The sequence below is a fragment of the Patiria miniata genome, unplaced genomic scaffold (genome assembly GCF_015706575.1).
Source record: "Patiria miniata isolate m_02_andy unplaced genomic scaffold, ASM1570657v1 HiC_scaffold_4, whole genome shotgun sequence".
NCBI lineage: Eukaryota > Metazoa > Echinodermata > Asteroidea > Valvatida > Asterinidae > Patiria > Patiria miniata.
This window is the reverse complement of record NW_024037071.1, coordinates 3,280,731-3,298,120: the sequence shown is the minus strand read 5'-3', so window position 1 is coordinate 3,298,120 and position 17,390 is coordinate 3,280,731. Positions and strand designations below refer to the sequence as shown.

Sequence of the window (17,390 nt, the reverse complement as noted above, 5' to 3'; positions counted from 1 at the left end):
TTGCCCACTAACCTTCCAGAATTGTCCTGTCTTATGTGTAGTATAACTCTTCCTTTTTAAATTAATATTAAACAAATCTGACGGGTGGTGTGGTTTATTCCGTGTACGATGCCTGTGAAAATAGACATGCGCGGAGTGTGCGAACGGAGGTGGACTCCCTATTATCGCGGTATGCGGGTTTTATAATGATCCCAACTTTTTTGTTCATAGTTTATGTTTGACCAAAACACCCCCTGAATAAAGTCTGATATTTTCCCTGTAACGTTCAAGTTGATTAAAGACAAAATGTCTGCAGGATGATTTCTTAAGACCCTGCCCTTCCCCCGAAAAGAGAACACAAATCCCTGAGGCAAGTCTACTGATCGGCGATTGAGGGCGCCATTCACTTTACACGGTGTGCCGTTTTATTTTCGCTAACGCGCGGTGCTTATTTTGATCCCGTAAAAGTTGTTACGATTTCGTGCTGCAAATATCGTCGTTCGACTTCATTTTACATTTGCAGCTGAAGAATGGGAACCAGACAATGGAACTTTCATGGACAGAGCGCAATTAAAGATTTATGTTAAAATATAAACGGTACCTTTTAGCAGACACGGTGAGGGAAAATTTTGCAAGTTTTGGAAAACGTTAATATTTATTAAAATCGTTAAAAGTCCCGAAAGACACAACATTTTTTAATCGTCCTTTTTATACAACTCGGTAGAAAATCCTTGATGACTGGTGAACTGGATAAAAATCGCCGCTTGAAGGAATTTTGACACTGTAAAAAGAGAAATTTCCCATGCCGCGATAATGGGGATGCCGCGATAGGGAGTCCGACTATACATGTACTTAGGCTAGGCCTAAGTATGATACGCCTTCCAACCACTAGTCCATGGCTAACGTTATTTTTTGCCAAACGCACTACACAAAGGCTAAGGAGATGCGAATTAGGCAAGCATGGTATATTCCCCGATATGTGTATCATTTCAATTGTTGAAGTACCAGAGGAAAAGACACTAGAATACGGGAAAGAGGATTTCTCTAACCTCACCTTTTTTCTCCGCACCGACAACGTCCTCTATTGATCTAATGGACAGCGCCCTCTCTTTAGCTAATTAACAGCGCCCTCTGTTGATTAAATAAACAGCGCCCTCTATTGATCTTAAACAAACAGCGCCCTCTAGTGATCATACAAACAGAGCCGTGACTCAATAAATAGCGCCCTCTATAGTTGTAACCGATGGCAACTTCGCCGGGCTTGATCAATAGCGCCCTCTCGAGTTCAACCAATTCGAATGCAATGCCGCCATCTATCGACCAATGACAGTTAGTTTTTTTCAAATAAAGTGCAACAGCGCCCTCAATTGAGACGATATTGCAATGTTCTTCTGTTAATAATTAAAAAGGCAGGAATCAATAGAGAATGGCACCCCTTTTGATCCCATAAAGCAGGATAAAGGCAAGAATAAGCATGTGATATTAATGTTTGTGCGCAAGCACCCTAAATTTTTGTGCATTTATTTTCATTTACCGCCCTATACAAGGACATAAAAATTCACAAAATTCAGTAAATAAAAAGTTACATATAAACAAAATAAAGTGCCATAAATTGTCCAAGATGGTAGACGGATTATTCCATTTCTCGACTCTTTCGCTGAAACAAAATTGTGCCCAAAGCAGCCGTCACCCTTTCTTCCTTGTTACAATTTTGTTTGAATAAAAGGCACTTAATTGAAAAACTTTACAAAATATACATCTCAATTTATGTATGAATTAAAAATGGTTTTAAAAAGAGTTGGGCAAGAAAAAAGACAGTCGGCGGGGACGATTTGTCTATATTGCCCCAAACCCCATGATGTATGTTTTTGTCATTTTTGAGAACAGGTAATTTGTTACTTAACACATTTTGTTGAAGAACACTTCCAATGAACTTCTTATTCACAGTTAAATTATCAACTGTCCAATTAAAATGTGACATTAATTTAAACAAATTTCACCATCTAAGTGAAAGAAGAAACACATTAGAGACAATAAATTAACATGGCTTTGTCAAGTGGTGCATTTTCAATTTTATTAAAATAACAGTTACATCATTGATGCACAGTTCTATTTAAAATAAAACATTGGCTAAATCAGTCATTTTAGAGAGTTCAGTTAACCTAAGAACAAAGGAAAAAAATACTTGGCATTTGTGTACAAGTTTAAAGTTTTTCGTAATATACGTTGTATGTACCCAACATAAATGACTATGTTTATCACTACTTTTGTCTGTCTACAGGAGAACACTCTCTTCTTTTTACACTGCAGGGGAAAAAAACATGTTTATCATAATTGTTACAATATTAGAAACAATTACCAAAAAGCAATGCTTAATTTCTGCCCTTATCCATCATGGCAGTAATAAACTATTGACATCAAATTTGTTTTCATTCATGCAAAAAACAGAAATACAAACACCAACATGCAAAGGGACATACTATTTTTTTTTTTTTAAATGTCTACATATTTGTACAACATCATGGATCCTCCAATCAGCTGTCATTTCACATAGCACACAACTGATGCACCAATTAAATATCTCCATATGGATCAACGTCATCATTTGCTGCACTGATTGGCCGTTCTCAGATTACTTAGCTTAGTTTACTCCGCTTGAACCACTGCTGTTGTTATTGGAGTTGTCCCCAGTTCTTTCCAACGCTGATTGACACTGGCAGAGGTACCTGCGACAAAGTCCAAAGAACAGTTACCAGACCAAGTTTGCTATATTAGAGGAGTGTTACAGACTTGTGGTCTGGAACCCAGAACCCAAGATCTGTGGACATTCTGCAATTCTGCAGTGTTGGGTAATCATGAGGTTTGTGGGTACAGCACCAGCCTGTGGGCCAGCAGTGTGTGTGTGTCCTTGGGCATGCCACTTTATCACTATTTGCTTATCTCCAGAATGGGTACCTGTGAGGGCAAAGAGGGTTATTGTGTTTGATTTTAGCCAACTGTGTTGCAATCCTGTTCGTAAGTGTGACGTCATCTCAATTCAACCATGCGTACTTCACACGGTGTAGCATAGCACAAATTGAACCGGAAGTTAACGCAACTCGAGCGTTTTTCCAACTGGCGCTAGTAATCAGCGGTGCCTGTATGACGTTTTTACTAACGAACCGGATGGCAGCATCCAGCAGTACACTCCCTGGCGGAGCTGAGGCAGTTTATTATCTTTCGAAAAGAAGCGCAAAGCAGAAGGGATTTGTTTGCTTGTCTTGCTTTCTAAAACAGTAGATCATTTTTGGTTTTTTACAGAAAAGATCCCATATGAACTTTTATGGGCTTGGTGCTGCCAAAAGAAATATTGCTTGAAGAAAGTATACCTGCAGCTGAACATGTGAACCACAGTGAAACTCAGTCACCTCCATTGCAGACTTTACAATACCTGAAAGAAATCAGAAACGATCTTCATGGGAAAGAACTTTTTCAATTCTAGGGCCTTCCAGCACTGATATGCAAATATAAATACTTTTCTTTCCAATTTTTCCAAAACGAGATTCTGACAAAATCAAACTCAAGGTTTTAGATACAGCTGGATAGGAACAAAATGAAATCTGTTTTTATGAAAACTTGGAAGAAGTCATGAAAATGATGTCTTCAAATTGTGGTGTTTTTTTCTACGCCATGTTCATGAATTGCCTTAATCAGCACATCAAATCAATTATGGACTTGACACTAAACATTTCTGATTGGAACCCAACATTTATTTCTAATCCATCCAGGTTCAACGGAAATCCACCACAAATAACAAGAAGATAGAAACTAAACAAATATATGCAAAGTTAGTTGCCGCACTGACCTTTGACCTCTTCAACATCGGGTTCAGCGACCTCTAGCAGCAACTCGTCATGAATCTGGACCGCAAGTCTAAAGAGAGAACCCCTTTAATTAAACAATCGGCAAAACCGCATAATGTCTAAGCTAGAATATTGACTTGAAACAGGTCATGTACATCTTGTGTTTTTGGTGGAATGTATTGTCTTATATTTTCAGTTTGATGATGAAAATTGTGAGGCTGATCTGAAACTTCAATGATATGAACAGGATGATATCTAGGATGACTGTATAACTACCTTGCGTTGAGATGAGGTCTGGCTGCCAAGGCATGCACCACTTGGATCATGGCCACCTTGCATATGTCAGCAGCAGACCCTATCACAATGACATCAATGAGAAGACAATGACATCAATGACAAGACAATGACTTCAATGACAAGACAATGGCACTTTGAAAATCACTGCTTGGATCATTGCCACCTTGCATATGTCAGCAGCAGACCCTATCACAATGACATCAATGAGAAGACAATGACATCAATGACATCAATGACAAGACAATGAGTTCAATGACAAGACAATGACACTTTGAAAATCTACGGTTGGATCATTGCCACCTTGCATATGTCAGCAGCAGACCCTATCATAATGACATCAATGAGAAGACAATGACATCAATGACATCAATGAGAAGACAATGACTTCAATAACAATACAATGACACTTTGAAAATCACCGGTTGGATCACTGCCACCTTGCATATGTCAGCAGCAGACCCTATCATAATGACATCAATGACAAGACAATGACATCAATGACAACACAATGACATCAGTGACAAGACAATGACTTCAATGACAACACAATGACACTCTGAAATCAGGAGTACTCTTCGTAAACTCTCAATGAAAATTGTTTCAAAACTCTTGCTCTTTCAACGCGAGTGGCCACAGTACTGATGCTACTACCCCTGACCAGCAAGTCAAACGCCATTCCTTGCTGCCACACAAAAGCTGAATATTGAATGCTCTCGCAATGTCTGAATCAAAAGATTCTTAACAGGCTACAAAGTATACAGCACCACTCCACCACACTCAAACAAATTTAGCATTTTTTTTTTGTCAAAGAATCTTTGTGAGATTTCCAAATTATATACAACCTGGGATTTTATACTGTTTATATGACTGGGATTTCTATTGCTAACCGGTTAAGGTAAATTAAGATACAACCAGCCTAATTATAAACTGTGTGGTGTTTTCTGCAGAAACGATTCTTTGAAAGAAATTATTTCCTTTACTCCAAGTTTGGACAAGGAATTTTTGGCTGCATTGTTGTATGGACCCCGTGTACAAGTACTCCCTTAATCTGGCTGTTGGTGCAAAGTTATGGTGGAAGTTTCACTTACCTTGCACCACAAAATTGACGCACTGCCTCTCAGCGTGCGAACGGATGTGAAAATCGACAGAGTTGATGTTGGGAATGAGACGTCTCCGCCTGAAGATGGTCTGAACGAAGCCGTGCCGCTGGCAGCAGGAGATACAGGTCTTTGTAAAAGAACTCACTCCGCGAAACGTGCCTGGATTGAATAGATAAGCAGAGACTAATGAGAACCTTATGCATATTCATAGATTAGTACTGGCATAGGATTGGTCAACTCCTACACTTTTCTTTGAAGACTTTTACCTCGAGCGGTAGCTTGTAATGGGCGACTTCCATGAAAACATAAATAATCACGGAGGCTTTTCTGGAATGTACACACACTTACTGAGGAAACTTCTGGTGAATGACTTGGCTTCCTCTCTGCTCACACCAAGAGTCTCTGCCAACTTATCAGGTCCTGTAAAGGAAAATTATAAAGTGGTCCTTCAATTATAGCCTTCAATTAATAGGCCTTTGACCTTCACTTACTTGCTGTCTGAGAGATTAAGGAAACTGCAAGCTGAGTCAGGCGGGATTCTAACCATGGCCTCCTGCTTTACTAGAGAAGATGTTGTACCATTGACCACTCCTTACCACTTGGTTGTGAATGACCCTGACGCAAAATTCCCAAGAAAGATAATGCATTTGTTTTTTATGTGCAAAGAGCGGATTGGACAGCAATGGTTGATACTTTATGCATGTGTCAGATGTTATGTCCACATTCTCTTTCCTGCAGTATTTACCGTTCTGTTCTCATTACCGTACCATCAATAAAGACTGTGACAAGTTACAAGACACCAGTGCACACATGAAATGAACAGATAGGAGATAGCGTACATCACACACTGAATTTGACATCCAATCAATGTCAAATTTTATAGACAATTTTGTCATAAACATTTGGGTCTATGTGAATCAAGTGTCAATGCACTAGATTACCGTTCTGCGAATTGTACACACTATTTATGAATATTGTATCGTGCATCATTGAATTTTTTTATGTCACATATACTTTTAAGGGGCATGCAGGGAAACAAAATATCAAGATGCAGGATAGAGCTGTCTGTAGAAACACACATTTTATCAGCATGGATGTATTGAAGATAAAGAAAAGAGAATGGGTGAGCAAGATAATATTGACATGAATTTCATTCTGCCCTGCTGCTCACTTACCAACTCCATAGATGACTGAGTACACTATCCTCTTAGTCTTCTCCCTCTCTGCACTGGTGACACTAGCCGTGGGTACACCGAGCCTACAGGATATACAGACACATGAGATAATGTCAAGGTGAAGGCTGATCAAGCAACAGGTAGATCAAGCCATGTGTGTGAATGGCATCTATGGGTCTGATGAGCCATATTGGCTTGAGAGAGACTTTACTAAATAAGGGTAAACGCTTACCACTGGGACGCCAACTCAACAAAGATATCCGTGCAGTCCTGCTTATTGAACGCTCGCACTAGGACGGGATCATGGGATAGGTGCGCTAGGAGACGCAGCTCGATCGACTGGAAATCTGTAAGGTTGATAAAAAAAATCCAGGATTGTCAAAGATAGTATCACTTTCCTAAGTATTTGTTTTCCGTCAAAACAACAGAGCCGTCTGGGCACCTCGGTGGTCGAGCGCAGGTTTTTACAATGACAATTTATTTTTTGACAAAAAGGACTATCTTGGCGAAAGTTTCCCAATTTGAAGTTTGTGATGTTACACAAGTGAAAACAGAAGGTATCCATTCAAGTTTTGGGTTTTACATTTCTTGAACTGATATACTTCTATAATTCCAAAAATATATCTCCTCTAGAGGCCACACTATCTGGGAATTGGGATTATAACTTTACAAAAAGCTGAGACTTGAAGAAAAGAATTATTTTTTTGCTCGCATTTTCATTGCAAGATCTGTCTAAAAAAGTGTCTTGTTTTGACCAATCTGTCCTATACTCACAAGATTTTGGCTTTGCTTTGAAATTGGACCCTTACTATAAGCTCTTATATTTGTAGCTTATGGACAAAGTGAGAACAGACAGGTCCTGTGTCAATGCCGGTTCATGCTCGCTCAGAATGTGAACGCGAACGTGAATTTGTGACAGCACGGCAAGTAATCGCGCTGCAAAATTTGAGCACATGGCGATTTTTGGCAGCGAATGGCTTGCAACATCCACCTCACTTTGCATTCCTACTTGCGAGAATTACACGGTGGTCCAAGGAGAGACATGTTGAAAATGTTTTCAGATATTCCTAAACTACAAGATCCTGGTGGTATATGGTAAAAACAGCGCTGAAAATAAAGCTCAAATTAAGAAATGTCGGCCATTTACAGAAAAAATTGTCAAAAACCAGTTTGTCAACACGCAAGTCTATGAGACATGGTCAGCACAGTGGCACTGTGTGCACAAAGTACTACAATAACGAGACCATATCTCATACATGCGTGTGGACAAACTGGTTTTTGACAATTTTTTCGGTAAATGGCTCCCATTTCTTAATTCAGGCTTTATTTTTAAATGCGTTTTCACCATACACCACTAAGATTATGTAGGTTAGGAATACCTTAAAACAATTTCAAGATTATTTTGAGAAATGTGCATCTGTCTCTGAGAAATTGTAAATTTTCCAACAGGTTTGAAATTAACACTATGATTTCTCTGATACAGTATTGTTACAATTCATTACTATCCAATAATATGGATCGATTTTTTTGGAGTCGCATGGCAACCACAACATATTGGTACTTGTTAACTTAACCTGTTTATTGCCGTTGCCTTGGTGACTGGCTTCTGAAGATATAAAGACAGAGACATGCATCGGAAACAGGATGCCTCATGACAACAAAGAAAAGGCTGACCTTGGCCGCAGACAATAGTCAAATTACACTTCAAATTGCTCATATCACTCAGAATTTGGAAGATAGCATCGCAAGAAATTAGCTTTGAGTCGTATAGCATGAGATGAATTTTGATGATAGAGGACGTTGCCTATTGATTTTGACCTTCAATTTTCAAACTCAAAAAAGCCAAACTTCCCGACAAAGTCTATACATGTACATGCTTTAACTTTTTCAGCACTTCGTTTTTCTCTGTGAGAGAGGAAGAAGCAGTACGGTCAATTATCATCACATGAAGGAAGGAACAAGACGTTGTGTGATATTGGTAAAAGTTACACTCTCCTCCTGTGAAGTCAACCAAGACTCAAGGGAAGACTTTCCAGAAGGGTGCACAGAAAACAAAGAAGACTCCTCAGAGAGGATCAGTTTCTACAATTGGAAAGAATCAGCTCTTTAAAATCGCCAGTGATCAGACGTGAAATAGACACCAGAATTTTCCAGCTCAGCAACAGCAGCATGTGATGGACACTGACATTCAAGGGTCGCTGATTTCGACTAACTTTTTGGGCCCGAATCGCAGATCAACAGACAAAATGAAGGTGCAGAACATCTTACCATATCAAGCAAAGAAACTTTATCTCCACACTGCGGCAACAGACACCTTCAATACTCTTGTGAATGTTCCTTGTCGTTTTCTGATATAAACATTGTTACTAAATGAACCAGTAGCAGAATCTCAATGGAGCTGAACAGCACTTCATCTCCTACGGATCCTTGGACCATTCCAACATTTGCCAGAGCGTGTTTCATTGCAGGTGCAATAATCGTCTCTCTCATTTACCTCTGGATCATTTTCTCTGTCCTTTTCTCCCGTAGACTCAGAAATCCATCCAATTATTTTCTGGTGAGTTTATTTCTTGATGAGTTACTCTGTACTGTGACATTGGTAATTATTAGTTCCGTGTTTCTACAAAATGATTTCAATTCTGTTCACCTAAAAACAACAAAACTGATGGTGGTCGTCACCGCAGTAACAACTCTTTACGGCTACTTTTTGAATTCGGCCATTGTGGCTGCCGACAGGTACTTCAAAATTGCCAAACCCATGCAGTACATGCGACTGCTGTCCAACAAAGTATGTGCCTATATCATTCTGGTTGTGTGGGGCTTGTTGGTCATAACTGACATTGGTCTGTTTTGGGCCAGCTTGGATGACATCCAAGCTGATTACATTTCATTAAATGACTCGTTCAGCAGCACATATTTTCTCAAAAGATTAACTTTGATCTTTGATGTTTATTCCCTGCCTAACGTACTCATACTGGCGGTTTTTGTGACTGCGCTTGCAGTCATTGCTAGAAATCAACAGCGTAAAATAGAAGCTGAGAGAATTAACTTGGGAAACATTGCCACCGACGACCCTACCCACAACAAACGCGAGGTAGTCAGACCCAAAAGAGCCCACTCCTGTAAATCAATCAAATATTCGTGTATTTACTTTGCCACAATTATTCTTGCATGGGTTCCAACTCTTATCACGATGAACATTGGTGCTTTCCAAATGGATCATTTGAATAACTCTGTATTTATGACTACGTTATTGATTGTAGGCAGTATTTCCCTATTTCAGATGATACTGGGGGCGCTATTTCTGACATACGCACAGAGTGAACACAGACAGGTCCTGGGTAACTTACTCAAAAGTGTCATGAACAAACTATAAGGTGTTGAAAAATTTAACGTTAAAGTGTTTTTAAAAAAAAAGTAGACTGGAATTTAAAGGTAGTTTATTTGGCATACATGTGTACATGTAGATACAAATTGACACTCTGCACGAAGGTTACACGAATTCATAATACCTAAGACAGTTTATCCATTCCTATTGGTTGGGGGCCCATCACGTGCATGGTTTTAAACAGTTTATAAAACACCAACTGGTTTTAAACGCTTTATGCCTGCACCACTGCATTCTGCCACACATCGCGCAGTACGCGCCTCGCACGCGCCAGTCTCCATAAAAGTAGATTTCTAGCAATACTCGCACGAGGCACATACCATAGACATGGCCAGAGGGGCATTTCACAAAACATGAGGTGAAACTGGAAAATTGTGAATTTTCCACTTGTTTTGACTCTTTGACCGAAAGGTATTTATGAATGGGAATAAAGATGTGCTTGGCCGGTCATGATTAAACAAGTACATGTAAATCCGACTAGGAGCCTGGACATGGGTAAGATTGTTTTGTCTATTAATGTGTTAACAAACAATGTACAATTTATGTAGAGGTAATAATTTTGTTGACAACATTGAAAGGTCAAATGGGGAGGAAGCTAAACGGCACAGAAATCCAACAGTGAATTTAGAAAACAAATCAAGGACAGTTTTTTTCCAATTTGAGCTTAAAAATGTATGATGAGTAGTTCTCTTGAAATGAAATAAATGACAAACAAGCTCTGTCTGATAGTAACAATCAGGGTTTTTTTTGTTTACGAGCGATAAGACAATTCGGGGCCAAGCGTTTGGACCAAATTTTTTGCTCACACACGTGTTAGATTTCTCGTTGGACATGCTGACTGTATGAGTCTGATTTTCCTTATTTGGAGAAGCCAGGTCATGAGAAGATTAACCACGAATCGCGAATGCTGCTTTAGCTGTGTCAGTGTCTGTAAATTCAATTAATGACCTTAAGGAAAGGTCAAACAGGAGGGACTACAAAGGGCATGTTCATCCATGGTGGACAGGGTAAATGCAGCTTTGGAACAAAATACCATGTCCAGAGAATCACCATAACCATCCATGCTGTAATACTCAGCAGCCTATGCAAGGCCAAGAATTTTTTAGAAATTAAACAAGTACGCAATAATACAATTCCATAAAGACAAACGGTTGACAAGTTGAGTACTGCTAAAAAAGTATTGGTGGTACTAAAAATAATCAAGGCATAACAAACAATATGCATTGAAACTTTTGGTCGCTTGGCGACCAAAACGTGCTTGATTTCTTGACCTATATATATATTTCCGTTGCCTGGTGACTGGCTTTCGAATAAAGGACACTTGTTGATACAATACCAAGGGCAAAGATACACCGGAGGCACGGTGCCCCATACAACAAATAAGTGTCAACATCTGCCGCAGATATTAATCCATTACAGTTGCTCAGATCACTCAGAGTTTGATGTTGAGACGTTGTCCTAGGAGTACTAGGAGATGAGTTTGGATGATTGCAAACATTGCCTCTCAATATCGTGATTTAGTTTATCAACGCAAACTTCCAGACAAATTTAACGTACATGTACGTGCTTGGAATTTCTGAAGCACTACATTATTCTCTGTGAGGGGAAAGAGCAGTAAATCTTCATCTTTGGAGGGAAGACATGTAGTGATATTGCTGGAAGGAATCCCATTCCTGTGAAAAATGCACAAATAGCCTGAAAACTGTTCAGACAAGCGAACAGAAACAAACAAGTGTCATCAGAAAGGATCATTTCTTCCAAATGGCAGAATCAGCTCTTCAAAATTGCCAGTGATCAGACGACTAGAAAGACCCAGCCATTAACTGTTGTGTACTACAACTCAGCAACAGCTGATCACTGATGAACCTACATGTTGTAAGCTTGCACCTTATGTTTCAACTAGCTCCTCAAGTAAGGAGACTGACTCAGCAGAACTGTGATTATCCTGACCTGTTCCACTTTCTACGCATCACATTCAAAGTGAGGTTCTTAAATTTTACGTGAGCAGTGCGCACACAACTTCCTGCTCACAATTGTTTTCAAATCCAGATACAACAGAATTAACAGTACAGTTTATAACGCAGATGTATGCATCATTTTGTTTGCATATCTGCAACTTCATCACACTTTTAAGTGCACCGCATGACTTCAAATAACTAGCAAGTTTACAACAGTTTACTGGAGTCATGTGACGGATGTGGAAACAACCGGATGATTCTAAAGCCACCCTCAGGTCGACCTTACGACGACACAGAACAGTCGGCAACTGATTTTTCAGGATCAAGCTGCGTCTGAGTTACGACTGTCAGGAACATATCAGTTGCTGATTGTTTGTACCTGAGTGTAATTGCAACAATATTAAGACGATCAGCATCAGTCGGCACTGAAAAAAACATCAACAGTCACAAAAGTAGAAAACTTTCAACGGCTTCGCAGCGATGGAACGTGTTCCCCGATAGGCGGGAATCAGTTGCAGTCGACATGTGTGAAGTTACGAAGTCGCGTGCGCATCCTGATCATCTACATGTATGTGAATCATTTCACATCTCTCCGCGACCATATTCAAAGTAAGGTTCTTCTTTTATGTGACTCGTACATGTACAGCTTCCTCCTCAAATTTGTTCTCAAAATCCAGATACAACTTGAGGCTGCGTGCATGGTGGAACTACCAAGGAAAGAGTCTGTCTTTTTTCAGTAAAGAAGGAAACATTTGTAAATGCAAGAGCCGCTAACGGAATCCACTCGGTCATTCAGTGCCGTCTGTGACTGACAGTGTGGAGGTAAACCTACAGAATTTAAAAGTCCACTCGACTTCGCAAAGAACAGTACCTTACATGGTTATACTGTAAATGTAACCAGATCTTCTTTTGGAAATGTCTAACAGCATTTCCGTGGCAGGACTGTGTCTTTACGGGTAATATTAATACAAACTACATGTAACTGATTTAAAGAACATGAAAACAAAATATTAGTGAATAGGGACGCTGTGTAATTCATATATCAAAAGCACTATTTAGACTTATCTTTCCACACACTGATCACCATTTTGTTTGGGTGGCAATCAATTGGCATTTTGCCCAAATACACATTTACATCCTTAGTATTTAAGAAAGAAACATATATCCATTTACCCGGTAGTTCTTGGAAGTGTCTGCTGAATATTCTGTGTTTTCAATATTGAAGGGTTTCAAAACTCAATATTTTTGTCGGATTATTTTGAGACTGGGGCCGGCAATAGTTTGCCAACAGCCAGTTGACAAAATGTTGGTTGTGATGTAGCAAAAGTAAAAATCTGGACAAAAAAGGAATTTTTCATTTGAATGGGACTGTGCAAGTTTACGTCTAAGCCAACAATATGACGACAAATTGCACTGTAGATTCTTTTATAACTCCATTTCCTGCTCAAGTCTGCCTATCAGTAGGTGGTGTCATCATCTGTCTTATTTACCTTTGGGTCATTTTATCTGTGACTTTCAGTCGCAGACTCCGAAGTGAGTCCAATTATTTTCTGGTCAGTTTATTTGTCATTGAATTAATATGCATTTTAATGATGACCGTCCATATTTCAATCGGAACAAATTCTTGTCAACCCAAAGTGTTACTTTTGGCAATACAGTCGTCCCCCTTTGTAGCAATCTGTGGCTATTTTGGGGCCTCAGCCACAGTGGCAGCCGATAGATTTTTCAAAATTGCCAGGCCCATGCAGTACATGCGTTTGATGTCCAACAAATTATGCGGCTGCCTCATTCTGGCTGAGTGGGGTCTGATGTTGGTGACTTACATTGGCTTATTTGTTGCTAGTCTGAGTGACTTCAGCAATGATCACATTTCATTCAATGAAGCACTCCTCAATGTTAACTTTTTGACTCGGGCAGTTATGTTGGTTGATATACATTCAGTACCAAGTATATTGCTGATGACCGCTTGTCTTTATGGACTGGTGAGAATAGCAAAAAAACAACAGCGTCAGATCAAAGCCGAGCGAATTAACCTCGGAAACATTGCCACCAACAACAATAACCAGGCCGTGCGACCCCAGCATGCGCGACCATCCAAATCAACATGGTACTCATGCATATACTTTACCACAATCATCCTTGCGTTGGTGCCATGCATAATTGTTCTTAACATCACTACTTTTCAACAAAGTCTCACTTCACATGCTATAAAAACCTTGTTGTACATTTTATCTGGTCTGTCCATGCTGCATATTCTGTTTGGGGCACTGTTTCTGACGTACACACAAAATGAGCACAGACAGGTCCTGCGTGATGCGTGCAAAACGATTTCTAACAAATTGAAATGGTGGTAATTTCAAGGGCACAAGAACAGAACACCTATTACGATATAGCCCAGCGTCTATAGTGCCACAAACATCACAATATTTCTGTCACAGAAGCGGTTAAAAAAATCTCAAGAAATGTTTTGGTGAAACCACACCTTCTTCCACAAAATGAACCACAAAATGATGTCTGCAAATTCAAGTTCACCTCTTGGTAAAGATTTCTTGGTAAAGTCCAAACCACAGCCCGCGTTTTTCATCTGCAATATTTTGGACACCAATTTGTTATCCATCAATTTTTATTCCCGATTTTAATATCCGTCAGAACATCTATATTTCGTGTTCACTCCCAAGATTGCCTGCGGGTAGAAACCCATTAACATCACTGGCCATGGTTGGTAGCAAGACGGATAGCAACAAGGAAAGAAAACAAAATATTGGTGATTAAAGAGAAACAAATCTCTCCCATTAAAAAAAAAAATCTCAGTTAGGATAACAGCATAAGTCATCAGAGGTGTAGACAGTGACAAAATAGTGAGATATTGGGGGGGGGGGGGGAACCAACTGTTTCAAATATTAATATCACAGAGTGTGTGCCAAGATAATTAGGACTGCCAGTTTGTTTACAATATTAAACCTGCCCATCATTTGCAAGCCATAATGGGCCATCAATTACCTGCTGTCAAGAACACAGGCAAGGGACAGCGGGTGGAAATTAAGCTGATTGTGGAGAGGGCTGATGAACAATAATGGCATGATTTTATAAACCGTTTAGACCAGGCAGTGATTTCACCTCAGCTTGACGAGGGAGCGAGATGTAGGCTGTGCCTGTGTTCATTTAAGACCAACTGCGTCATAAGGCAACCTCACATTCAGGAAAACAAAATCGTGCTTGATGACTCCAATGCCAAAGGATTTTAGCATTTTTAGCGATGTACCTGCCAAAGGATTTTAGAGCAACATTTTCTGATCTGAAAAATTTGCAAATTTTGCATCAGGAGGATCTGATGGTTGACCAGTAGATGTAAATGGTACACAACTGGTTATTTTCCTCTTTGTCAAGTACATAGGAACAATATTCAATGACTACAAACCTCTCAACAATGGAGATGCAAGCATGGTGCTTCTTGTACATGTATATATATCAACAAGGTTAGTCAACAGATCTCCTTGTGGATTGATAAGTTCATTTTATCTGCCACAAGTCTTTGAGCCACTGGAATATACTGCACCAGATCATTGATGGACCTGCATATTGTGAGCTTGCACCTTATGGTTTTCAAGAAAGCCATCTCATTCCCTTCGTCGTGGTTCAACTAGCTCCTCGTCAAGTCAGGAGACTGGATTAGCAGAATCTTGTTTATCCTGAACTGTTCCACTTTCTACTTGATCACATTCAAAGTGAGTTTCTTAATTTTACATGAGTGGCACATTTACAACTTCCTGCTCAGATTTGTTCTCAAATCCAAAAACGACAGAAGTAACAGTACAGTTAATAACACAGATGTGTGTACCATGGGCATCGCCAGGATTTTTTCTAGAGGGGGGCAAACAATTTGTTTGCCACAAAATGCTTGTATTTCTCAACACATTCTCAATTTATCAGTTTTAGAGGGGGGCAGGGACATTTTGCCCCCCCCCCCCAACTCATTAGATTTACACCACTTTGTCTTCGCGCCTCTTTGTCTTTCCTTTTTTTTTTTTTTTTCCCTTCTTTTTTTTTTTTTTTTTGCTTTTCCGGGGGGGGGGGGGGGCAAGTGCCCCCCCCCTTGCGACGCCCATGGTGTGTACATCATTTATTTGCATATCTGCAACTTCATCACACTTTTAAGTGCATTAGATGACTTCAAATAACTAGCAAGTTTCCATCAACAGTTTACTGGAGTTATGTGATGGAGTGTGGAAACAACCAGATGATTCTAAAACCGCCCTCAGTTCGACCTTGTGATGACACAGAACAGTCGGGCGACTGACTTTTCACGATTAAGCTGCGCCTGAGCTACGACTGTTAGGAACATATCAGTTGCTGATTTTTTGCGCCCTGAGTATAACTGCGACAATATCAAGACGATTGGCATCGGCAAAAAAAGTCAACTGTTACCAGCGTGAAGAAACTTCAGCTTCTCCGACGTGATGTGACGTGTTCCCGACAGGCGGGAATCAGTCACAGTCGACCGGTGTGAAGTTAAGACGTCTTGTGCACATCCTGATCATCTAACATTATTGTGAATCATCATCGCGTAGTGGGTGACATGAGCATGGTTGCAATTATTTTGTGTTGAGATGCTGCTTGTTCCACGATAATCACACGATTTCTCAGTTTGTGACCTGAGCACGACTTTTGTACTACATGCCGACGGTTCCATCACGGCGCAAGCAAATTTCAGGTCGACCTGCCACTGGCTTACGTAAATCTTGAGGCTACGTGCAAGGTGGAACTACAAAGGAAAGGGTTTGTCTTTTTTTCTGTAAAGAATCTTTCTTTAAATGCAAGCGCAGCTAACAGAATCATTTATTGCTGTCTCTGACTGACAGTGTGGAGATAAACTTACAGAATTTAAAGTCCACTCTGGTACAGATGACCACAACCACGGTCGGAAACATAATTTTGCCAGACATATTTATATCCTGAATATTTATGAAAGAGACAAATGTCCATTTAATTCCTGAAAGTGTATGTTTATTATTCGACATTTTCAATAGTTGATTGGTGTTTAAAACTTGATCATTATATATTTTGTGATGGTGCTCACCTTTATTTTGTGAAACAAATGGTTGACAAAAGATGTACATGTACTGTGATGTAGCAAAACAAAAGTTGGTGCAAAGAAAAGGAATTTTCTTTTTCATTTGAATGGGACTGTGCAAGTTTACGTTCAAGCCAACAATATGACGACAAATTGCACTGTAGATTCTTTTACAATTCCATTACCTGCACAAGTCTGCGTATCAGTAGGTGGTGTCATTATCTGTCTTATTTACCTCTGGGTCGTTTTCTCTGTGGCTTTGAGCCACAGACTCCGAAGTGAGTCCAATTATTTTCTGGTCAATTTATTTGTCACAGAATTTTTTTTTGTCTTAATGATTTTGGTGATTACTTTAATCGGAACTAATTCTTGCCACACCAAAGCATTAATTTTGACAATACAGTTGTTCACGTTTGTAGCAATCTGTGGCTATTTTGGGGCCTCAGCCGTTGTGGCAGCCGATAGATTTTTCAAAATTGCCAGGCCCATGCAGTACATGCGTTTGATGTCCAACAAATTATGCGGCTGCCTCATTCTGGCCGAGTGGGTTCTGTTGTTCATGACTTACATTGGCTTATTT

At 39.8% G+C, this 17,390-nt stretch overlaps 1 protein-coding gene across 1 annotated transcript in view; it reads right to left on the bottom strand.

Moving 5' to 3' along the window:
• Positions 1 to 1,601: 1,601 nt before the first annotated feature.
• Positions 1,602 to 17,390, bottom strand: part of LOC119740059 (DNA polymerase nu-like) — a 48,522-nt gene continuing 32,733 nt past the window's right edge. The window contains exons 17-24 of the mRNA XM_038215259.1: positions 6,626 to 6,740; positions 6,394 to 6,476; positions 5,567 to 5,638; positions 5,207 to 5,377; positions 4,098 to 4,176; positions 3,824 to 3,891; positions 3,348 to 3,409; positions 1,602 to 2,705 (exon numbers count right to left, since the gene is read on the bottom strand). Coding sequence (XP_038071187.1) covers positions 2,652 to 2,705; positions 3,348 to 3,409; positions 3,824 to 3,891; positions 4,098 to 4,176; positions 5,207 to 5,377; positions 5,567 to 5,638; positions 6,394 to 6,476; positions 6,626 to 6,740 — 704 coding nt within the window. The 3' untranslated portion in view covers positions 1,602 to 2,651. The remainder of the gene's footprint in view (positions 2,706 to 3,347; positions 3,410 to 3,823; positions 3,892 to 4,097; positions 4,177 to 5,206; positions 5,378 to 5,566; positions 5,639 to 6,393; positions 6,477 to 6,625; positions 6,741 to 17,390) is intronic.